The following is a 25,017-nucleotide window of genomic DNA, read 5'->3' as shown; positions in this document are numbered from 1 at the left end:
TTCTTTGTATGGAAATTGTAATTTCTGCAGTCCTCTTTACCTTAATATACAGTGCATCATTATGAAGCCACTATTATACTGAGCTATAATACATATAATGTGGATTAGGGGTTACTGATATGTGGAGCAACCCACTTGCCATCATTTCTGTGCTTTTATAAGTTAATCTGCCTACTTTTCATAGTGCCTTTCTTTTTGTGAGCTGTCGTTACTTACTGCTGTCAGAGTAGCTGTCTCTAGTGGCCCTTGCCCTTCCAGTAGTTATGTGTAAGGCTCTGGGTCAGCAACCTAGGCACCCAGCTTGAAAGGACTGCTGCAACAAGAGGACAGGTGAGACTTGTTGGGGCTGAGGGGCTCTAAGGAATGGGTGCGTGATGTGGACATGGACTTCCCACAGGCCTTTAGAAAGGTGACTACTACACAAGTGAATGGGTGGCAGAGACCTGAACTGGGTCTGCCATGTGGCCCTGGATCAGCATAAGCAACACACCTGGGGAAATGTCCATCCACGGGCCATGTCCTCAGGGGTACTCTGCTACTTCCTGAAAAAGTTGGTAGTGAGTACCCTGGAGTCTGGAGACCATATTAGCATCCGGCACTGTGGCAACAGGACTGCATGACCCTGAGAAAGTCCATGTCCCTGAGTCTCACCTTTACCCTGGCCAGCCACCACCTTAGCCCAAGTTCCTAGTTAACTTCCACTGGACTAGAACCCACCCTGGGCATCTCTGTTCTGTTCCCCATACAACAGTAGGTAGTCCTCTCTAAAATCTCAACTATGATCACATTAGCCCCTGCTTAGAACCTTTCAATTCTTTCCCATTTTGGTTTAAGGATAGAGACCCAAATCCCTAAAACAACATACTAGATCCTGAGTGAGAGGCCTGCCCTCTGCCTACTCTCCATGTTCATCTCACGCTATTTTCCCCAGCTTTATCTGCACTGTCAGGCAAGGTCTTTGGGTTTGTATGCCATTCACTGTCTGGAGCACTCCTTGCTGCAGACCCTCACCCACCACATCCAGCCCTTTTCAGCTAATTTACAGTTGGACTATTTTAGGAAATACTATTTTCTTGGAACCAGCCGTGCCCATTCATTCACACATTGTCTGTGACTGTGTTCATCTGCAACAGTAGAGCCAATAAGTCTATTTACTCTCTGGACCTTTATGGAAGTTTTCCAAACCCTAATCTAGTTTTTATCTGTTAATCCTTCAAGCCTTAGTTTAAAAATGACTCCCTCAGGGAAGGATTTCCTTTATCTCCCAAAGCCAAACTTCATCCAGAAACACAATCTTGCCTTCAATACACTGATCTCAAGCTCACATTTATTGATGATACCATGACTCACTCGAGGTCTTACTTATTCTTCTGCTGGGGAAAGGCCCTCGACTGCAGCCACAGACTGGAGTCCTGCCCAGAGCAGCCTGCATGCCTCTCTCTCACAGCAGTCTCACCCCCTAGAATCTCCTGTGTTTGTCATTTGGCCACCTTGTTCTCTCCCAAGTAGATAAAAAGGAATTCAGTTTTAAACCCTGAGGATTTCCTCACATCCTTGCCTGCATCTGTGACTGTGCACACAGTTCAGTGATGCTTCATATTTTTGTATAGTTAGATGATTGTTCTGTGCACTTGGCCCTGCCAGGATCCACCTTCTTCTACAAAAGCCACATAACTCCAAGGCCAGCTAAGTCCTTCTCCAGAGCAAAGTTTGCAAGCACTTTTTTAAACTTTAAAAAAAAAAAAAGATTGTATTTATTTTTTACAGAGAGGGGAAGGGAAGGAGAAAGAGTGGGAGAGAAACATCAATGTGTGGTTGCCTCTTGCACACCCCATGCTGGGGACCTGGCCTGTAACCCAGTCATGTGCCCTGATTGGGAATTAAACCTGTGACCCTTTGGTTGAGAGTCTGGCGCTCAATCCACTGAGCCACACCAGCCAGGGCTGCAAACACTTTTTGTTCACCTTTGCATACTGTTCACGCATACTGGTTTGATTGCATAAGTTTCCCTGATTCTGCACCTAACAACCCTGTTATTTTTCTTACCTGAGAAATGTAGGCACTTCAGAAAAGTTTTTGCTGATTGACGAATGAATGAATGAATGAAATTCAGACTCAGAGGTGTTAAACAACCTGCTGAGGATCACTGTTGAAGATGGATTTGAACTCAAGTTCTATTTCCTGCTATATCATCTAGCTGAGTTTAGGGCAGGTTCAGGCTTGTCCCCATCCAGACCTTCCCACACACCTCTCTGATCACAATGGACTCATCTATTGGAGAACATAGCCCTGAAGGGAGTCAGCTAAAAGTTCCTCCAAGAGTGATCCTTGCCAAGGCTCAGAGTGGTAGCTTATGAGCTCAGGACAAGGGACGCTGCAGGGACACCAGAAGTCCCAGGTTTCCTTTGCTCCTCTACCAAGCATAAGCTGTGTGACCTTGGGTGAGTCACTTAACCTCTCTGAATCTTTCTCATCTGTAAAATGGAGATAAAGGAGACTATCTTGCTGTTGATAGTCAACTGAAATAATGTGTGTGAAAAACATTAAGTGACTCCATCTTAAAGCTAATCCACATACAAGACATTTAAGTGAAACCAGAACCTTGACCCCTCCCCTTCCCCTAGGGGGGTGCAGGAAGGTGTACACAGAGCTCTGGGCTGATCACAAGGCTCCTATTAATCTTCTCTCAGGGCAAGCCCCCATAATGCTTCTCTTACTTCATTTTGGCTCCAGAGTCCCCTGATACCTGATCCTTTTGATCACCCACGCATTCTCACTACTTCTAACTGTAAAATAGAGTCTGGGGAGGGGGGTTGTAGAAAGTGAGGCGATCCAGACTGCTTTCTGTAAGTACTTTTCCTGTTAAATTCTTTAGGCTGATAAGCTGGACTTATCTATCACTTTCTTTGGCCTCTGGCTCCTTCAGCATTTGGGGCCATTTTGCATACACGGCCTATATAGGACACAATGTGCATGATGACTTTTGATGAGCCACCATCAGCCATGAGAATGTTAGACAACAGTACTATAGTCTGTCTGGTGGGACTGCAGCTGGCCAGAGGTCAGGAGATTTGGCTTCAAGTTCCGCCCTGCCACTTGTGTGGCCTTGAACAGTCAATTTTACTGCCTATGAGGCAAGGGTAGGCCTCCTTTCCCTTATTGGGATGATCTAAGACACTCACAGATGTGACAACGTGTGAAGGCAAGTTCTTTTCATTCCAGACCCTTGTTCTCTAAAGACCATATCTAGTTGGACAAACAATAACAAATGACACATTTTTTTAACCTCAGATTCAAGTTTGAAGTTCAAGTTCTCATTAGGAAAGATGCAGATAAAACATTAGTGTCTCCTTGAGTACACAGAACTGATTTTGACAATTATGCAATAAAACACTATGGTTAGAGGCTGCAGGAATGAATTAAAACTGGGTTACGGTTTCAGAGTCTCTACAGCACTGGTGGCAAGGCCCTTGGGCTGAATCCAGGCCTTCGCCCTGTTTTATCTGGCCCAGCACCTTGTTTCTACTCAGCAGCAGTGCCAAGCTCTTGGTTAATTGTTAGGAGTAGTTACGTTTACACAGTCCTTAAGTTACATTCGGCCCTTTGAACGCAACTGCAAGGCTGGTGAGAAAATGAGTTTGACACCCCTTCTGTACAGTATCAGTGTTAAACCTTGATACAAAACTAGCTAAAAGTGCTTATAATATAAGCCTCCATGATGATCACTCCTGGCAGGATGGAATAAAATGTTTATTGAATTCAAATCCAGTATCTCCAATCATAAAGTTCAGTTTATGTGAGAGATTGGGTCATGAGTAATGGCCCAACTCAATGCCTGGGAGGGTGATTTGAGGAACAAAGGGATTGCTGATGTTGGTTAAAGACCTTATTCTCTTAGTCAAAATTTGTGCTTACAGGCAGAAAATTATGGATCAAAGGATAAAGACTTTGGCAAATGCCAAAGGTGAGAGATCAGAAGCAAGCCCAGGGAGCAGCTGGGGAGACTCTTCATCAAATGAATTCTACCTGGACTTGTTAAGCCTTCAGCTCAGTTGGTCTAAGACAATGCTTTGTTCAAGTGTGATTGCAACCCATTAGTGGGTTATAAAATCAGTTCAGTGGGTCAAGATCTGCATTTTAAAAATAAAATACATGCTAAAAATAGATCAGAGTGCAGTACACATAGCAGGGTAACTACTGTTCATAAGATTTGGGTTCAGTTACACATAGGTTGGTATTTATGTGTGTCTTGGATTGTAACCTAAATGCAAGTAATGCTCAAAAAGTATGAAAGTGCCTGACATAAGGGTGTGAATACCTTACTTGTTTACTACTCTATAATGAGTCCCTAGCAGAGCACCTTGAACATACTGATGTTCAATAAATATACATTTTGGCATCAACAACACCTAGTTCCATACTTTTAGTGTTGTAACTGAAGAACTATAAGAAAATAATACAGGCTAATACTTTTGAACATGTATATATGTGTCAGATACTGGACTAAATGCCTTACATTTGTTATCTCATTTAATCTTCCCAACCACACTACAAGGAGGCATTGCTTTCATCCCTTGTTTATAGATTAGAAAACTGAGGTTTGGAAAGATTAGTTTTCTTGCCCAAAGATCCATAGTTAATGCAGCTTCAAACACAGGCAGGTCCACTCTGTATACTGCCCCCAAGATAGTAATTTTACTGGACTATGGGCATGTAGTTAAACACTTAGTAAACATTCAAATTGTGATTGTTTAATCATGAGCATTTGCTGTTAAGTGACCCTGCTTTAGAGTCCCTATTTCTGAAGTCAGCCTTTGCTTTTCCTTGCCTTGATTGACTTAGTATTCAGAAGAGGATATTCAATTAAATCTTGAGGAGAGGGACAGTGGGTTACAGCAGAAAAACAGAAACATCGGGAGTGCCAGCTTCTGGGCCTGGCTCCACCATCAACCAGGTCTGGTCTCTGAGTCCCAGAGCAGACTCCTCAGGCTCCCCTTCAACTGAGGAAGCTCAGTCATCCATCAAGCATCACCCAGAATGTTACCTTCCCAACCTCTCTGCTTCAGTGAAGTCCCCTATCACAGGGACTCATGAACAACAACAGTCCCTAGAATTTCCCAGCTGCAGCATTCATCAGACCCATAGTCAAATAATTTCTCAGGTAATTGTTTCAAGCCCATCTCCCACACCGGACAATACATTCCAATAGTGAGGAGACTGCCTTGCTCCCCATCACAGCCCCAGTGCCAAGAAAGGCGTTGTGCTTATTTAGTGATGGCATTGACAAATTTCCTGTGGGTCTCGGGCTCTCAGAACAGTGCCAGGCCTATAATGGGTGCTCCACAAATACCTGCTGAATTGATTATGAAATTGCTTTCGGAAAGGCACTTCATTTTAGTCTTCGGTTATATTACCTATAAAAAAAAAAGATACAGTCTAACCCCTCCCAGCTCAAAGATAAATTCCTGAAAATGCTGGGTATATGTATAATATGGCATAGTTTTCAAAGTGTTTTAGGGCCAAGACTGAGAAAAATGGGTCTGAAAGGAGCAACATAAAGGGACCTCAGACAGGTGCCTGTAGGGGCAGGTAAGGAGGCACTGAAAGCATGGCTATGTACACGTGGAATTGAAGCCAGTGGCCACCCACTGGAGAGATGCGCCTGCCAAGAAACAGCTGTCTCTGAGCCCTGTGGCCAGTGCCTACCTTTCTTCCACTAGTGCCTGCTCTTGGAGCTGACAATGTGTTGGTTTAATGCAGAAGTAAATCTAAAAGTGTTAACACTTCATAGTTTTCTCAACTTCACACACACATTTACAAAGGTATGATAGCTTCCATGCAAAAGAAGAGGGTGCTCTTCTGCTCAGACCATATCTTAAATTCTGCACATTGCTCCAGGTACTACTCTTTAAGTGGAGCACCAACAAACTGGAGTGTGTTCCAAGGATATTGACCAGGAAGATAAAGAGATTGAAATTACATTACAGAAAAAAAAAAAGGTAAAGGCAGTCATGGGAAGAATGGAAAAGATACATGGACTTGAGAAACAGGACTGAGGACCAAAAGCAAGAAGCTTAAGAAGGAAAGAATTCTGCCCAATAGATAGAAAAACTTCCAACAATGACAGGCTCCCAAGATGGAATATAGCATCCCTATAGGCAGTGAGTTCCCCGACACTGGAGGCATTCAAGAACTTCATGAACAAGCACTGATAAACATGCAAGCATGCAAGCATTCAAGCAGAACACTTGCCTAGATTATCTTTATTATTCTTTTCAGTCCTGAGAGTGTAGAATTTAGATTCTACTCTGACCTCAGAGGAACCAAAAGAAAGGCTAGGGCATTGAGGTCAGATGAGGTCCTTGGGCTTTGTGAGAAAATGAGAATAGGATATAGGGTAGTGAATACAGAGAGAAAAGACCACTATGGGAAAACTTCAGCTACTCCTGCATTTGCTGATTTTTGGTCTTGGCTCCCCTAGCTGAGACTCACTATGGCTGATTGTCATTACTCACAGTAGTTCTATTCTAGAATGTCGCCACAAACACTTAATTAGGAAACATTGAGCCTTTGCTTCTAGGGGGAAAACAGGGGTCGATTCCTATGGAGCCCTGGCCACAACACTTTCATCAACCAATCAAAATATAACCTCGTTTAATGTGCTTCTGTCTACAGACACCTTATTCAGTGCACAGTGTTGATGATTCATTAATATTGAACACCAGCACTATAGCTCATGCCTGAATGCTGCTTTCCTAACAGCTATATTTTTTCTGTAAGGCATAGCACAGCTCTCTCACACTTATAAGCACTAGCCAGAACTTCAGCTCTAAGTTTGGGGGTCATTTCAAACAGCAAAATCATCAAGAGAAAGCAAAAAATAAAAAATAATGCAAAAGACATGACACTAAATACATCACGAAAAAGAAACTTGTTGACAGAATGAAAGTTGAGACAAGAAAGCAGAACATTCCTTTGTTTCACCTTGGCTGGAACATGCCTTCTGCCAACTCAAATTTCTCCCTGCTCTGTGCAAGTCTAAGAAAGTGCCACAGTACTGATTTGGAGTTACACAGAGATATTAGTGAGTAGATGAATTTTCTTTTTTTTTTTATAAATTTATTTATTTTTTTGAATTGATTATGCTGTTACAGTTGTTCTATTCCCCCCTTTATTCCCCTCCACCCTGCCCCCCCAACCCCACCATTACCCCCCTTTAGTTTATGTCCATGTGTCTCAAGTCCTTTAGGTTCTATATTTCCCATACTATTCTTGCCCCCCCCCCATCTATTTTCTATCTACTGTCTATGCTACTTGTTTTCTGTACCTTCTCCCCCCGTCTCCTCCTCCCACTCCCCTGTTGCTAACCCTCCTTGAGATCTTCATTTCTATGTTTCCACTCCTGATCTAGCTGTCCTTTTAGTTTGCTTTCGTTTTAGGTGTGGTTGTTAATAACTGTGAGTTTGTTGTCCTTTCACTGTTCATGTTTCTTTAACTTCTTTTTCTTAGATAAGTCCCTTTAACATTTCATATAATAAGGGCTTGGTGATGATGAACTCCTTGAATTTGATCTTATCTGAGAAGCACCTTATCTGTCCTTCCGTTCTAAATGAAAGTTTTGCTGGGTAGAGCAATCTTGGTTGTAGGTCTTTAGATTTCATGACTTGGAATATTTCTTTCCAGCCCCTTCTTGCCTGTAAGGTCTCTTTTGAGAAATCTGCTGACAGCCTGATGGGGACTCCTTTGTAGGTGATTGTCCCCTTACCTCTTGCTGCTTCCAGGATTCTTTCCTTCATTTTAATTTTGGCTAATGTAATTATGATATGCCTTGGTGTGTTTCTTCTTGAGTCCAACTTTTTTGGTACTCTCTGGGCTTCTTGGATTTCTTGGAAGTCTATTTCCTTTGCCAGATTGGGGAAATTTTCTTTTATTATTTGTTCAAATAGTTTTTCCACTGGTGGTTGTGTCTTTCCCCCTTCTGGTACCCCTATAATTCGGATATTGGAGCGTTTATAGATGTCCTGGAGGTTCCTAAGCTTCTCCTCATTTTTCTGAATTCTTATTTCTTCATTCCTTTCTGTTTGATGATTTTTTTCTTCTTCCTTCTGGTCCACTCCATTGATTTGAGTCCCAGTTTTTTTTTCATCTCTATGGGTTTCCTGTGGAATTCCATTCATTTCCCTTAATTTAGCCTTCATATGTTTCTCTAATTTGTGGCTATAATCCACCAGATTTGTGAGGAAGCTGATGACCAGTGTTTTAAACTGTGCGTCTGAGAGATTTGCTATTTCTTCGTCACTTAGATTTATCTCTGGGGCTTTGAGGTCTCCCTGCAACATTTTTGGTCTGTTCTGGCCCTTTAAGTGGGAGGAGCAGCGCCTTGGATTCCCAGGTCGCTGGGTTGTGACGCTGTATGTGGGGGCGTGGTCAGAGCGGGAAATGGCGCCGGTGCCGCCGCCGCCGCCGCCGCCACCGGTCCAACCGCTCACTCCCTCACCTGCGTGCAACCAGGCAACCACAGTCAACTCGCTGCCACCGCCTCCCCACTGTGTCCTCCGTAGTCGCTCACCCGGTGGGCCGCTCGGTCGCTCACTAGGTCCAATCCTGGGTTTGGAACCCGTGCGATTGGATTCGCGCGTCTGGATTCCGCGCCCGGGTCGATCGAGCCCTCCTTTGTAACTCCTCACCCGACGCCGGTTTCGCCCCTTACCGGTCGGGCCGAAGAATTTGTTGTTAGCGGACTTTCGAAAAGTTCAGTTTTCCGTGTTCTGGTTGTGTTTTCTGATGCTAATATTTAGTTGTCCCTAAACTTGGTTGTGTGAGGAGGCACGGCACATTCACCTAAACCTCCATCTTGGCGGAAGTCCAGTAGATGAATTTTCAAATATGGAATCCACACATAAGGAGGATCAATTGCACAGTGTGCATGAATGTTTAGCTTTTGTCAAGACATGTCCGGACTTCCATTCTGAATACCAGCCTCCAGGATGGGAAGTGGAATTGGGTCTAACCTTCACCACACCCCTTGCCGAGGAGAACTCATCTGCAGTGGCTGTCTCCAGGACCTCCAGCAGCAGCCCCAGAGCTCTGTTCTCCCCAGGCAGCTCTGACCAAACCTGTGGCCCCCAGACGATGCCCTCAGGGACTTCAGTCAGAGGCCCTCCAGTGAGCTCAGGCTTTCAGTTCAAGTTCCCTGAGTAGAGCAGTGAAGATGCTCAGATCACCTTTCTTTTTGGACAGAATTACTGATTTTAATAGTTTATTTTACCTATCTCAACTCCCTCTTTTTTTTTTCCTGTTTGGTCAAAAATCTCATGGTCAAAATCTCATTTTGGTCAAAATGTTCTCTTCTGAACATTTTGTGGGAGTAATCAAGCTGGTGGGTGGGTGCACGGCAGGTCTAAGTATAGAAGACTCAGCTGCACATCGCTCCCTCACCTCCCAAAGGATAGATGCTGTTGCCCATGGGCTGCTGTGGACACTTTACCAGAGACTTCAGGGCTGCTTAGCAATCCTCCTCTTACTGGATAACTATTGTCAATGAGGAGTACGCGGCTGGGGCACAGAGAGTGCCTGGCTTCATTTGTTACACTCACCAGGTAGGGAGTATCTTGAGAAAGCAGTTGTACTAATGATGCAGTCAGGCTCTGAGCAGCAGATGCCAATGTAACCAAAGGTCCTAATGAAGCCTCTGGGCTTTATAGGGTTGGACACATGTCCCTCAGGTCAGTGGAATGCTAAAAGGCCAGACGACATGCATGGCTGTGCTTTCAGAAAGAGCTGAGAATGGCCCTCCGCTGCCCCTAGGTGCCTGCAGGCTTGCAGGTAGGAGTCAGGATGTGGCAAGCTTCACTGTGCTCTAGCAAACCAGGAAGTTTTTAGTTTCAGGGTATCAGCACCCTCGTCTGAGCAATGCCATGTCAGGCAGGCCCTAGGTGGGCTGTAGACTGTCTCAGGAGCAGCCATGCCTACTGGTTCTCAACTTCACATCCACCCGGAACTGTTGCAGAGTAAAACTGGTGACTGCCATGCTCTGGAGTGGAAGAGGGGCAGAGGTGAGGACTGGAGGACAATGGAGGTCAGGGAGGGCCCTGGGAGCCCACTGCCTGGAAGCACAGAGGGACTGGCTGGCAGAGCTGATGTCCAGCAGGCATGCCTATCATGGGCCAGTCTCTGTAGGCCTGTAGCAGGAGCACTGAGAGCAGACGGCTCAGCCCCGCTGTTTGTTTCTCTCTGCCCTGAACTCACAGGCTCCAGGCATACTACATATAAAGACAGAAATATATAAGCAGACATGTCCATGAGGCATGACACCACTACAAGTTGGATAACAGAGCAGAATCCTCAAGTACATCTATAAACAGAATTTCATTGTCTTCTCACAATAATTTTATGGTGCACATAAGCAGATATTCTGACAACTATCCCATTTTTACTGAGGAAGCAATTGAGGAACAGAATGTTAAGAGCTGTGAGAGCTGGTCCTTGGCCCCAAGTCTTTCCATGTCCCCACAGTGCCTGCCTCTGCGCATAGCCCCTCTCACCTCCCTGGATTTTCCTCTCCCCATACCTCTGGCCTGTGACCTTGTCCACATCTTATCAGAACTGCCTGGTGAAGGCTACTACAGGAGACTAAATTAGTAGCTCAGCCTGTTCCAGCTCTCCCAGGCATGAGCAGGCTGAAGAGGCATGAAAAGGAGTCACTAAGAACTGGCAAACTTCTCCAAGCTAAGCTCAGGCAGGTTGCGTTGGACATATTACAAGAAATATGTTTAAAAAACAGCACTTAGAACCCCTGCTCCTTTGTGTAAATCAGCCCTCCACTGAAAATGCAAGTAGCTATCATTTGTTTGTAGGCTAATGTGAGAATAAGCTTCTATAGTCAGCGAATTGTCCGTAGCAGCTGATGAGCAGGAAGACCTGGTGCTTTAGATGAACCAGATATATGTATGTGGTCAAGGGAGGCAGGAGGAGAGAAAGCCCTCAGATGACACTCTTCCAGAGTCAGCTCATCTGGCCCTTAGCTGTCACCCTGGGATGGCCAGGTGCGCAGACACTCTCACAGGAGGAGCTACATCACAGACTTTTAATTAACCAGAGGGGCACTGCTCTCAGAAAAAGGAAGGAAAGTGTTAAGGAAGAAATGAATTGGTGATGTGAAGGGACTCCCACTTGAACTTTCAAATTCCACTTGTCAGTGGGGAAGCTTGTTGTGGGAAATCTCCTTTGGACAAATTGGGGACCTGTAGCTTTAGAGAACTCTCATAACAAGTCCTAGGTTCCCAGGGCTCACATGAGTCCTGCTGAATGTGAGATTGTTTGAGCCAGAAAAGCTGGCCCAGTGTGCACCCTGCATGCTCCAGGCCCCAGCCCCACAGTCATTGCTCACCCTTTCTCCAGGCTCATGTGGAGCCCCCGCCCCCTACAGCAGGGGGTGCTGGGTCTGTGCTCAAGGAACCCCCAGCCTTGGAAGTGATGCCTAGGAGAATGCTCTAGTAGAGGCAGGCACAAGGGGCATGTAAATGGAGCATCTGAAGGCTTGCTGAGAGAGGGCTCTCTGAGCTGAGTTCCAGAGATGGGAACAGGAGAAGCCAGATGAGAAACAGGGGTGCCCATGGAGACCTGTTCACTGGGGTGCAGGCCTGGGCTGCGAGAGCACCTGGTGTGTCCCAGGTTGACACACTGTTTCCTGTCGCTGGGGCATGGCATGGAAGGGGACTCACAGGCAGGTCTGGTCCTGGCATGAGTGGCAGGCTTGCTGCGGAGCTGCTGTTTTACCCTGCATACAAAGAGGAGTCACTGTGGGGTCATAAGCCCAGGAGGGGTACGCTCCCATTCCCTTTTCTGGTGGGAAAGTTGGTGGGACTAGATGACCTTTCAGATCTCCTTCACTTCTAAGAATTTATGATATTCTATGAAATGTTGTCAACTATTTAAAATTTCATGACGATTCCCCTTCACACAGCTCCTCAATTAAAAAAAAAGTGACTTCTCAGTAACCTTCAAAGAAGCTCCCAAATAACCCATATCTTTCTCCCCTCCCTCCACCCAAGAATCTGCTGCCTCCGAATTTCCTCATTAAAGGCAAAGTCGCTCCAATGGTTCTCAAGGGAAATAGCCACCAAGCAGCCTGCCCGGCCTGCCCAGTCTTGTCAGGTCTGTGTGTCCTCCGCCCTGGTCTGGGAGATGGCATTTGAAGCTCCTGATTTCTAGCAGTCACCCCCTCCCTGGTGCTGTGAGTCAGGCCTTGCAAAAGCAGCTTCAAAGAATCTGCATATCTACAGGAAACTCCTCCCTCAAATTGAAAATGTATTGTGCAAACTAAAAAAAAAAATCCCAAATACATTAAAAAAAACAAAACCCTAAGGATAAATGTAACCAAGGAGGTAAAAGACCTGTACTTGGAAAATTACAACCCTTGCAAAAAATTGAAAATACAAATAAATGGAAGCATATATCAACTTGTGAATAGGGTGAACTAACACAATTAAAAGCAATCTATAGATTCAGTGCAATTCCTATAAAAAAACCAATGATGTTTTTCACAAAACTAAATGATCCAAAAATTTATATGGAAACAAAAATTAGCCTTAATAGCCACAACAATCTGGAGGAAGAAGAACAAACTTAGAGGTATTATGCTACCTGATAGCATAACTCTAATACAATTCCACAGTAATCAAAACAGCCTGGTATTGGCATAAGAACAGACATATAAATCAATGGAACAGAACAGAGACCCCAGAAATCAACCTACACCTATATGGTCAATTAATATATGACAAAGGAAGCAAGAACATACAATGGGGTAACAAAGTCTATTCAATAAATGGTATTGGGAAAATTGAAGATACACGCAAAAATTGAAACCAGACTACCCACTTTGTTACATCATATAGAAGAATAAACTCAAAATGAATTAAAGACTTAAATGTATGACTTGAAACCTTTAAGCTCTTAGAAAAAAACACAGGCAATAAAGCCTCTGACATTTCTCTTAGCAATATTTTTTCTGATATATCTCCTTGGACAAGGGAAACAAAAGAAAAAATAAACAAATGGGACTAACATCAAACTAAAACATTTATACACAGCAAAGGAAACTATCAACAAAATTAAAAGACAACCTACTGGATGGAAAAAGACATTCACCAATGAGACACTCAATAAAGGGTTAATATCCAACATTTATGAAGAATTCATACAACTCATTAACTAAATACCAAACAATCCAATTTTAAGAAATCAGTAAAGGACCTGAATAGACAAACCTCCAAAGAGGACTCACAGATGGCCAGAGAACCTATAAAAAGATGTTCAGTGTCACTGATAATCAGAAAAATATAGATTAAAACCACAATGTTATCACCTCACACCTATCAGAATGGCTGTCATTAATAAAGCAACAAACAACAAGTGTTGGTGAGGCTGTAGACAAAAGGGAACTCTTGCGCACTGCTGGTAAGATTACAAATTGGTGCAATTTCTATAGGAAACAGTATTGGAGTGTCTTCAAAAAGTTAAAAATGGAACTATTTTATGACCCAGCAATTCCACTTTTGGGTATATACCAGAGAAACCTGAAACACTAACCGGAAATAAAATACGCATCCCTATGTTCACTGCAGGATTATTTACAGTAGCCAAGATGTAGATGCAACTGAAGTGCCCATCCATAGACAAGTAGATATAAAAGATGTAGTGTGTGTATAGAGATATATATACATATATATGTAATGAAATGTTACTCAGCCATTAAAAAAAATAAAATCTTACATTTGGTACATCATGGATGGACCTAGAGAGTAGTACTGTAGTGACATAAGTCAGTCAGAGAAAGACAAACACCATATGTTTTCAATTACATGTGGAATCTAAAGAGCAAAATAAATAAACAAAATACAAACAGACTCATAGACACAGAGAACACAGTGATGACTGCCAGAGGGGAGGCTAGTTGGGGGCTGAGTGAAACAGGTGAAGAAATTACGAAGTACTGATTGGTGGTCACAAAATACAGCATAGGGAATATAGTCAATAATATTGTCATAATTATATATGATGCCAGGTGGGTACTTTAAATACTGAGGGGACCACATTGTAAAGTATATGACTGTTTAACCACTATGCTATGCTCCTCAAACTAATACAAAATAATATTGAATGTCAACTGTAATTGAGAATAAAATCTAAAAAGAAAAACATGTGTCTGACAGTTGCAACTGTGGCACTTGCAGAGCAGCATCCTGCACACCAACTTGTGTGAGCCTTGCAGCTGCTCCCGTGAGCACAGATGGGATCTGAGCTGTCATCACAGGGGCTCAGAACAAGAGGGCTGGGGAGAGAGACCTCTCCAGAAAGAGCACGACACCGCTTCGCTGCTCCCCCACATTGCAGTCAGGCTATAGCAGCACAATCTCTAACTGACAAAGTGTTTTTTAGGGTTTTCTGTCATTGTTGTTTTCTTTTGAAGTGGGGGAAGATGTGTGGAGGGGGAACAGGAGGGCATCCCATCAGGAGGTCTGCTATAATTGCTATCAAAGTCACAGAAGATGCTTCCTGGAGCTTGCAGCTGCAGAGGACCGTGCTAAGAAAGGCAGCTGCCTTTGTACGGCCCAGAAGTGCTGCCAGAGCACGCCCTGCTGCCATGATACAGCCCAGGCCTCCCTGGCAAGGGGCCAGCATGCCTGCAGTAAGGCTCTGCGGGGGGATGATGTAGGAGAGAGTAGAGAGAGGAAGCCTGTCCACCCAACCACTGGCAATGTGAGCAGGAACCTCAGATGTCGGAGCCAGTTCCCTGAAACCTCTGGAGGACACTGGATGCCTGAGTTCTTGGTTTGCAAGGGTGACTCACAAACACCATCTCTTCTATCCTCTGCCTCTGCTTAGAACAACACTCAAGTCATTCCAGAAAACAAGCTCCTTGGAAAGTGGAGTTACCAGCTTCGGAAAACAAGATATGGCTATATTCATAATGCTTTGTACTTGCCACTTGGCTAGCTCTGCCAATCTCTCTATCTCCATAGGAACAGAGTTAAATGGATCAGGAGTTCCAAGGTACAGGTGACTCAGGGCTGGTTTCTATGAAAAGTTCATGTGAAAATAATCCTGGATAATTGGGAAAGGAAGCAAGCGGAGAAATTAATGGACTCCAAGACCCAGAGTTTAGAGTGACTAAAAAGTTTGGAGACTAATTCCAGGAAGCAAGCTGATGTGGTTGATAGAAATGTAGTGTTTGGGGTGAGGAAGGTGACAGCCCCCTAGTGCCCTCAGCTCTGTGCCATTTAGCTTCATCCAGAGTGTGGTCCCCAATGAAGGCTTCATGTTTTAATATAGAACTAGGCAAACAAAAAAGCATTCATGGTAAGAGATTTGGAGGCCATGTTGCATTGGGAATCACTATGGGAGGAAAACATCCAAGGGCCGAGCACTGTTGGCTGCAAGTGTTGCTTTCCCACAAGTTTAGGAGCTCTTGAAGATCCTGCGGCTCATTTCTGTTGCTTCCCTGGCCTTTGACAGGGACAGGGACTCAAAATTTCTATGCTAAATTTTAGAAATGAATGAAGGAAGGAAGAAATGAAGTGAAATCAAACTATTTTCAAATATTTAAAGAGCTAGTTTTAAAACCCCCCAAAGCAGTGTATTCTTGGTTGTTTCATCAGGTAGTATTAGGAGGCAGATTTTGACCCAGTGCCTGGGAGACTTTGGCATGTATCTCTTGGGAGGTGGAGTATTCCCCAGCCCAGGGCATGCTCTGGGAGGGGCCAGTGGCTGTTTCTCTCAGGGATGCTGTGGAGAGCACTGTGTTGGAAGACTAGGCCTTGAAGGTCTCCAACGGCATGTGCTAGGGCCATGCTTCAGAGTGCAGAGACCTCGGGCTTTGGAGACAGCCAGATCCAGACCCAGTTCTCAAGTCTGTAACTAACTAGGTACATCGATGTGGACACATTACTTTCTTTCTGTTTCAGTTTTTCCCTTTCTTTTTTTTTTTCCTAAGATTTTATTTATTTATCTTCAGAAGGGAAGGAGAGAGGGAGAGAAATATCAATGTATGGTTGCCTCTTGTGTGTCCCCTGCTGGGAACTGGCCTGCAACCCATGCATGTGCCCTGACTGGGAATCGAACCCTGATACTGTGGTTCGCAGGCCCGCACTCAATCCACTGAGCTACACCAGCCAGGCCTTCCCTTTCTTTCTTTTCTTTTCTTTTCTTTTTTTTACCTATAAGATGGAGAGAATGGCTTTTAGGTGTGGTTGATAAAAAGATGAAACATTTTAATACATATAGCCATCACTCTACACAGTGCAACATGTAGCAGATACTCAACAAATGTTAGCCATTATTAGTATGTGAGTAGAGTCTATTTTCTATCCAATCACTGCTAAGCAGAAGAGAGTGCCATGCAATTCTAGTTTCAATAATTCTTCAGGTTAGCCAGGCCAAATGTTGAAAGGCTACCATCTTCACTGTGTGGATGAAGACAGATGAGTTACTTCCATTGTGATATACAATGAGACCGTAAAAAAGTTGACATTTACATCTTTAGCCAGGGATGCCAGACGCCCCTCCTTGAGCCTACTCTCTCCCTAAGGATTAATTACAGCCTGTTAAACCATTTCAAATGCTCAGATGAAAGACATGCTCATCTTATTACAGCCCTAACAAAGCCTCTTGGGGCTGCTCAAAACCTCTGATCTTTAGACCTAGTTAAATGAAGGAAATAAAGGGCCCTCTAATACTGCGCTTCTTTTTTTCTTGCCTCTTTCAACTATGACTTCTTCAAATTCAGGAAGGAAAATTATACTATTTCAATACCACCCAGGATGTCTTCTGGGGGATGAGGAGGGAGAAAATGGGGTGGAGATGGTAGATCTCACGCAGGCAAAAACCAGAGGATGGAGCTAGAGAAACTGGAAGCAACACTATTGACCTCTAACCCATGGGACAAACCAACCGGGAGACAATTCAGGCTCAGAACTGTCACTTCCAGGACAGTGCAGGGAACATCATTCCCCAAACGGGCTTCGGTGGAAGCTCCGTAGAGTCCCTGGAAAATTCTCTCCAAACAGAATCAAAATAATACTTTTTAAAATGGTATAAAATAACCCTCAATTTGGAAAGACTATTTTTAAATTGTAATAATCCCTTAATCAGCCACCAGCAGGGAATATGGTATTTGGTTCAGACATTTTACCAGTTATAACCCACTGTGTCCCTGCATGGTGTTTTCTAAATAATCAAAATTAGCTCTTAATAGTCAGTAGTCCAGACAGGAAGAAAAAATGCAAAACCAGATCCAAATGGGAAGACACCATTACTAGAGAAAGCCCAACCCAGCAGGCCCTTGCCAGTCTGGGAACCCCCCCCCCCTGGCCTGCAACAGGTAGCAGCAAGCAAGAGAACTGAGTAAAATGTCTGGATGTGGGATCTTAGGGATTCCAGGAAAATTAGGAAGGGCAAGAGTGGGAGACACAGAACATGGGTTTTGGAGTTGGACAAACTTGAGCAAGAATTCTAGCTCTGCCCAAAGCCCTTGCTAGCAGTTTCCTTGAGCCAGGCTCCTTCACTTCCCTGAGCCTCAGTTTCTTCATGTGTGAAGCAGCAGTTTGGACACCCCAAAGGGGATGTTCTCTAGATCAGATGTGATCTGTGCAAAGTGACCATGTGGTGACTGGTACACAACAGGTACTCAAGAAATGACATTCCCCTGCTCCTAGTAGCTCTTCCTTCCCCTGCCAGGATCACCTTGGACATGGGAGATGGAATATCAGAGCAAAGACAGTGGCATTCTGTCCACCTTGGAAGAGAAGCAAAAATAATCATCACTCCTTGACCCATTTCTTCATCCTATGATTGACAGGGGAAGGACACGTGTCAGGAGGTAGGGACTGGTTGCCAGGGTGGGCGCAGGGAGCCATGCTGTGAAGCTCCAGCTGGGTCCATGCGCATCATGCAGAATTCCCATTGGCACTTACAGTTGCTGAGCCAGACAGGAAAGCAGCAGGGCAGTCACCAAATTTGTTGAAGAAAACTTGGTCACAAAGAGGATTATTATGAACCAATTTGTAAGTCCAATCAGGAGTGTGACCCTTCCTGCACTGGAGGTCAAAAGCACCATCATCTCTAAAGGCCACTTAGCAGCAGATCCCATCCAGCATTAGCTCACAGGGGTGGGTGGGATACAGTGAGGTCAAGAAGGAATTCTCTGCAGAGAGGCTGCAGTTCACTCACATCTTCTACCAGGGCAAAGTCCGTCTAAGTATGATCTAAGAGCCACCTGAACTAGAATCTTCTGTCTGGGTGGGATTTAAGAATATGCAGATTCTTAAAATGCACCCAGTTTTATTAACTCAGAATTGTGGGGAATGTTCACTTAAGATAAACACCACCGGTCACTCTTGTGCACACCTAGCTTTGAGCAGCCCAGCCCTACGCCAACAATGTGTGGGGCTGAAGAAGGAGGAGCAGTGGCTGGTGGCTGCTGCTGTTGTTTCTTGATGACATAATCCTTGGTCCAGAAGCAGAGAGAAGTCAGCCCCAAGGGCAGCTTCTGGAGCAGCAGTTACGGTGAAGCAGCACTTTGAGCTCAATCAGCTGTCTTTCAAGTGGAGGGCGGGATCAGGGCCACTGGCCACCTTCACCATCACACATGTAATACTCAGGAAGCTGGCTGAGGGCCAAAAGGAGCTTTTCAAAGCCTTCAATCTGGCTTCCCACAGAGTGGGTCTGGGGTTTGGTGTGAGCGTTATATTTTCCTGACTATTGCTTCTCCACCATGACTCTCCACAAATAAATTTCCTTACCCTGTTTTAATGTTTTGCTGTAACACTAATCACTAATGACATTATATTACATTTGCACTTGTCTGTTGTCTGTCCCTAAAACAGGGACAGACAATAGACATTTGCACTTGTTTGATTTTCACGAAAGCAGACATGTGGTCCATTTTTCAACCTGTGCCTAGAAGAGAGCCTAGCAGACAGGTGGCAAGGCACTCAACAGATGTTTATTGAAAGAATGAGTGAGAATTCATTACTTCACATCCTCCATGTGTAAATTGTAGCTCAGGGAAAAGTCTGCCTACAGGCCGACTGCTTCATTTGTTCAGGGAAGGGTGAGCCTGAGGGCATGATTTGAGTTTAATAAGCCCAAGTTTCACTTAATTTTTTGTCAGTCTCACCCCCAAACTGAGCTCTCTGTTGGTGCAGGACTCTGCCGTTTTTAGCTGTGGCTCCCTCATACCAGGCGTGGTGCCTGACGCATGGCACAGGCTCAATGAATGATTGTCAGGTGAAGGAAATGACCCCTCGATGAGACTCTCCCTAGTGTGAGGCCGCTGCTGAACCCTGGCCCATCTGGGAAGCTATGAAAAAGCTTCCCAGTGGTTGGGAAGCAGGAGTTGTCAGCGCACAAGGTCACATTGCTCTGGCCCAGAGCTGGCACCAGGATTCAGGGCTCTCCTCTCTCCATCTGGGACTCTCCTTTCACGTCTGTGGTCTATGGCAGCTGACCTGGCCTTGTAGACCGGTGCAATCCATGCCCTCCTAGAAGAATCTCAGCTAAGTCTGGGAGCTTCTCGGATGGATGTGGGAACAGAGTTCCAGGATGTACACATCCTTGGGGTCCGCAGGGGTGCGGGACTGTACTGGTGCCAGAGCCATTCCCTCAGGCTCCCCAGTCAGACTCCTGGCAGGTAGAGTCTAGCAATCTGTACTTTAACCAAATTACCAAGGTAATTTTAGTTCATCACAATGGTTAAGAACCTGGACTTCAGAGTTAGCAGTATTGGGTTCAAAATGAGTGGTTATTACTAATTGTTCAAGACCAAATATGTCAATCTCCTTAGTTTCCCCACCTATAAAATATGGGTTAATAAAAAGCACCAACTTTGTAGGGTTACATAAGAAAATACATATGACATAGTTAGTGTGATGTATGGCCCATGGTGAAAACTTAATAGATAAAACCTGCTACGATGATTATAGTGACAAAGATGATGAAGATGATGAATCTCAGTGACCTCCTGGAAAGGCAGTCCTGCCACACTAGGGTCCCTTGTCCGACAACTGGGACAGCCAGGAAGCTCTTCAATGTCTGCCTCTTGCTGTCATTAGTGTGTCACTTCCTACCTCTTAGGCTTTTCTTAAGGTTGGAGAAGGGCTAGGCTAAGAGTAAAGTTGATTATCAGGGTGATAGGAGGTTGGGAAACCAGAGAAGCACTTGGAGTAGCTGTCAGAATCCCTGTTTCTTCTGATGTAACAGAATTACAGAAAAGGAGAAGAAGGTAGATGGAGGAGAATAAGGAGGAGAGTAGGGAGTTGAACTAAGCTACAAAGGACAAAGAGCCCCTAAGCTGACAGAAGAAGACAGGAAGCAGGCAGGAGAGGAGGGACATAATTGCCACAGTGGGGGTAGGCTGAGTGTGGGTAGGTCAGAGAGGAGCTGACAGGAAAGAAGGGGCCATCCATTCCAACTCTAAAGAATTTCCTCAGCCTCCCACAGACCAGGTCTGATCTGTGTCTGACCAGCAAGCCACCCGGAGTCTAACACTTGTTCCAGAGTTAGGGGAAGATTCAGGGAGTAGAATAATCCAAAATAGTGGGCATGCCTTGGGAATTCCTTCTTCAAATGACAACCCCTCACCCCCTTCTTCCCACAGCAAAGTGGGGCTACAGTTCCTTCAGCCACACTGGCTGAAGCTGGTGGCAGCAAGGGGGAGGCCAGCATGAGATGGAGCTTTGCATGGGACATAGCTACCATTCTTGGGGACAGCTGAGAGAGGAGGCCACCCTCAGTGCAGAAGAGAAATGGACAGGGGCATGGAGACCGGCAGAGAAGAAGTCTGCCACTAGGGCATCAGAGCCAGGCTTACCTGTCGAAAACCATTCCTTGTGAACTGCAAGATTTTCAAGGCATAGTTGGACCTCTGGCCTTTGCTGTTGAATTCAATGTGGCCGGTGAGACCTTCCAATTCTACCTGTCCAAGAGAGAGTGAGTTACAGCACCAAATATGCCAGTGTTTCACTTGGCCCAAGCAAGCATTCTACATGTGCTGTGTGAGGATGCCTAAGTAGTATGTCCAAGACAGGGGACACCATCAAGGTTCATATTTCTGTCCATCTCTCAGCCACAGGCTCTTGAGACTACTGTGATGTCTCCTCAACCGACTCCAAATTGGCTGGGGCTGGAGGAGAAGAAGGATGCCCCGCACCTCATACCCTCACAGATGCTGTATAAAACAACTCAACAAGGTGCTAACTTAAGCTCAGACTCCCCTGAGCCCCTCTTCCATGCCCTAGGTTGTTAATAGCTTTTATCTTATTTGGGCAGCTGCTTACCCATCCCAAGACTGCAAGAAATCAGGATGAGCTGACTTAAATGCAAAATCCAAGCCACTCTGCTTCAGGCTTCTCTAACAGGTGATGTCTTCTTAGTGGGCTGAGGCAAATCCATCTCACTGGAGGACATGTGACTGAGAGAATACAGGAGCCCAGCACCAAGTTAGAAGCACTGAGCCAGAGGGATCATGGCCTATAGCAGAATCATCCATCCCCATTTTGTACAAACTTCGCTGGGACCACCTGTGAGCCAAGGGGTCAGTTTCCATGCCTGGAATCTAGGAAGCCCTGACAGTCGAAGGCTCTCAAGGGCCACTGTCTTGTAAACAACCTTGCCTTGGATTCTCGGTGATTTTAGGGATTAGGGAACAAATGGGACCCACGATCCACTGAATGGAGTTGCCACAGATCACTGTGTCATCTGAGGCTGTGACAAACTGAGGAGGCCTGGAAAGGGTTCTCTGCTGGCAGGCTGGGTGTGGTCCCACAGAGCCTCAGTCCCCTCACCATGCGCAGGTAGTTCATGAGGCTGGTGCCATGCTGCCAGATCTGGGCTGAGCCACAGGACAGGGGCTTCACACCGATCTCCTGGCTCCGGTTCAGCTCCTGCACCGCAGTCACCACAGTGTAGAGGGCATCAAATAGCAGGGCTGAGGAGAGCTGGGAAGTGGGCAGAGAGCAGCAGTCCACCAGAGAGGGGTTGTGTGCATGGGATAGGGGGAGAAAGAGCAGAGAGGAAGTGACAGGTGTAAGGGAAGGGAAGGGAAAGAGAAAAACAAAACAGAAAGAAATAAGGGTGCATCTTTGTTGCCTTTGGCCTACCTCCTGTCTCTGGGCTAGCTCCACTTCCCCCAGTAGCCCAGGTGCTTGTTCCAGACAGATACTGATGTTGAAAGATTCTCTGGTCTTGGACCAATAAGCTAGCCTTTTGGGCCCAATAATTCCAAGGATATCCTTTTCTTTCTTTGCTCCAGGGAAGTGCCAAAGAAATTGTAATGGGAGAGGAAGACGTAAGAAATCAGAAACAATGCAGGGGTCATGTTTTGGGAGGCTTATGACCCAGAGGAAGAGGCGGTTCTTTTTTTGTCCACATTTTCAACTCCCTTTATAGTGCAGACTCTTAGGGCTGGGACACACGAGGCCATAGTCTCTGTGCCCTGCACAGCACATTGCACCAGGACCTGGCAGTTGGTGGGCCTCCGTGACATACTTATGGAGACAAATTAAATCTGGAGTGAAATCTGCCCACCAGGCTTAGGCTGAACTCTATTGAGTTAAGTAGATGCTAGGGACCCTTGAGGAGGGGAAGGTTGAGGGTGTAGATGAAGGTGGTAGAAGCAGAGAAATAGAGGACACTTGTCCTTGGGGTGTGCCATCCACAGAGGTGACGTCTGTGACCATGGAAATCCACTGAGTGTGAACAACCATAGGGTCAACACTGAACGGCCATGAGGGGAGGCCCAGGGAGGCAGGAGAGGCCTTCCAGGACGAGTGACGTCACACACAGGAAACCTGCGCTCCATTCCATTATAAAGCAGATTCCTCCACTGAACTGTGACATTCTATCATAGGCAACAGCAGACTATCCCTTCTAAGCCTCTTCTTCCAACATGAGAAATGATCGAGAGCACTCCCTATATGACTTCAGACACTGGCTGGGCCCTCAGGCACTGGGATCCCCAAGGTTGGAGGCAGGGAGGCCATTTTGTGCTCTCTTGGATATTTTCAAGCTTTGCAGACAGAAGGCTAGCATCTGGGACAGTGAGGCAAAGGAAAAGGGGCTTGAAATTAGGAGCAACAAAACCAGAGTCTAGACCACTGCCCTTGCTCATGTACCACGAGAGCCGGGCTGGCTTCTGAACCTGGGAGTGAGCAGCAGTTTCCTGTGAAAGCAAAGCCATGCCTGACACGTCTGTCAAAGTGCTCTGTAAACTGTTGAGTGTCAGAGGTCACCATTCCTGAGGGACAGGACTATGAATCCCAGGTGCAGACAAATGTCAGCAGGTGTCTGTCAAGCAGGTGTTGGCTGAACTCAGGTGCTCTCTGTAAGAACAGAGAGCTACAGGGCTGGGAAGAATGACTCATTTCATTCACAGTTTTGGTACATACAGGGCAAGAATGTTTGTAATAGCAACTAGTTGGGCTGATAGGATCATCTTCCTAAAAGGCAATTACAGGGAAGCCCAGCCAAATAAAATCTGTACCCCGATCCAAGCTCAGTTGCATTGCAAAACTGCCTGGTGAGTGTGTTCTTTCTTTCTCACACTCACCCATTTTCCTCTTCCTCTACAGCTCTTTTTTCTCCTTCCCCACATTTATTCAGCCCCTATGATCTAGCAGAGACCCTTCATCTTTTACCAAGGCCGTGAGCCATTGTGTCCCCTCTGCCTACATCAGATTTTCTGTCCCCTGCCTCAGGCCCAACACCTCTGCTTTCCCGAAGCCTGGTCCTGAAGCCACTGGTGGCCTGCAGAACAAGATGGTCAGGGCAGCTGCAGTGTGAGGTCAGGCTCAGTGGAGACCTGAGCAGTCCTGCTGAGCTGCACTAACTGGCCAGGCTCCTCCCAGTCCCTCCTCCTGGTCATCACAGTCCACCTTCTCCCCACCACAGCCCTTCCCCTTTGCGCGCTTAGCTCCTTCATCTGATTTCAAGGCTCACCTGTGTGGTACCTGATGCTTCTTGGCCAGCTTATAACTGAACTGGTTGGTCCTTTCCCTGAGTGCATGGGCTCCTTTATTAAAGGGCCCCTCATGTTTCCTTGCCAATAAGATGTATGGAAATGACGAGTGCTACAGACTCTTCCATCCCACAGAGACAAATGTCTTCCTAAGGATGTCACCTTTAGTGACACTGGCTTCAGCCCCCCTATAGTCTGGCTACTTAAATGATATTTTAAACTCACATTTAGCCCACCTTCTCCCAGTTTATTTCTCCATTCTGAAACCCTCAAAATCACCAAGTGTAAGAACTAGAAGGGATCCTAGAAATCAAATAGTGCAACTCTCTTGTTTTACACATGAAGAAACTGAGGTTAAAGGAGTTCTGCCCTTGCCCCACAGCACCAAACAGGACCCTGGTAGCGCCAGAATGGGGACAGACACCTAGCATCCCTTCCCCAAGTCTGGTTTCCACCCTTCTTTGCAGCTTTGTCTTTCTACCTCACTTCCTACCCACCTCTTAGAAGCCTGGGTATGTCATTGCTCCATCACACTGATACTTATGCCTAGCCTCCAGGACAACATGAGCAATCTTTCCAGATGTGGTTACCTTCTCAACAGCAGACAGGAGCAGGAGACTGTTAGGCCAGAGCTGGGCACAGGGAAAGCTGGTGGCTAGAGGCTTCCCTGCTACCCTGGGTTTGGTCATCACCCTGTTCATCTCCTGATCTGACTAACTGTCTTCATGTTAACCCCTCAGTTAAGAACTACTTGGAACTTTAGCTGGGACAAGAGTTGTAAGGGCAGGACAGAGAGGGCAGTGAAAGGGTACCTAGCACCCATTGTTCCCTTCTTCCTAATATCAGCCTTATTTCATTTAGGGGTCCTCCCCTTCCCCCAAGCAAGCATGTGCTTCAGGGCAGCTGATTCAGCCCCAGCTCCTGAGTGAGCCTGGGTGGTCCAAGAATCTCCCATCCCCATGACAATATGTGATGAAGGACTCAGTATGTGACCCCATTCT

At 45.7% G+C, this 25,017-nt stretch overlaps 1 protein-coding gene across 5 annotated transcripts in view; it reads right to left on the bottom strand.

Annotated features, from left to right (window-relative positions):
• The window catches only part of GRIK4 (glutamate ionotropic receptor kainate type subunit 4), a 478,818-nt gene that overhangs the window by 72,907 nt on the left and 380,894 nt on the right, over positions 1–25,017 (bottom strand). For all 5 annotated transcript variants that reach the window (XM_053670672.1, XM_053670675.1, XM_053670674.1 and 2 more), the window contains 2 exons: positions 21,846–21,998; positions 20,873–20,977 (listed from right to left, as the gene is read on the bottom strand). In XM_053670672.1, coding sequence (XP_053526647.1) covers positions 20,873–20,977; positions 21,846–21,998 — 258 coding nt within the window. The remainder of the gene's footprint in view (positions 1–20,872; positions 20,978–21,845; positions 21,999–25,017) is intronic.

This window comes from Artibeus jamaicensis, unplaced genomic scaffold, assembly GCF_021234435.1.
Source record: "Artibeus jamaicensis isolate MK-2021 breed Jamaican fruit bat unplaced genomic scaffold, CSHL_Jam_final contig_601, whole genome shotgun sequence".
NCBI classification, from domain to species: domain Eukaryota; kingdom Metazoa; phylum Chordata; class Mammalia; order Chiroptera; family Phyllostomidae; genus Artibeus; species Artibeus jamaicensis.
This window is presented reverse-complemented; position numbering and strand designations above follow the sequence as displayed.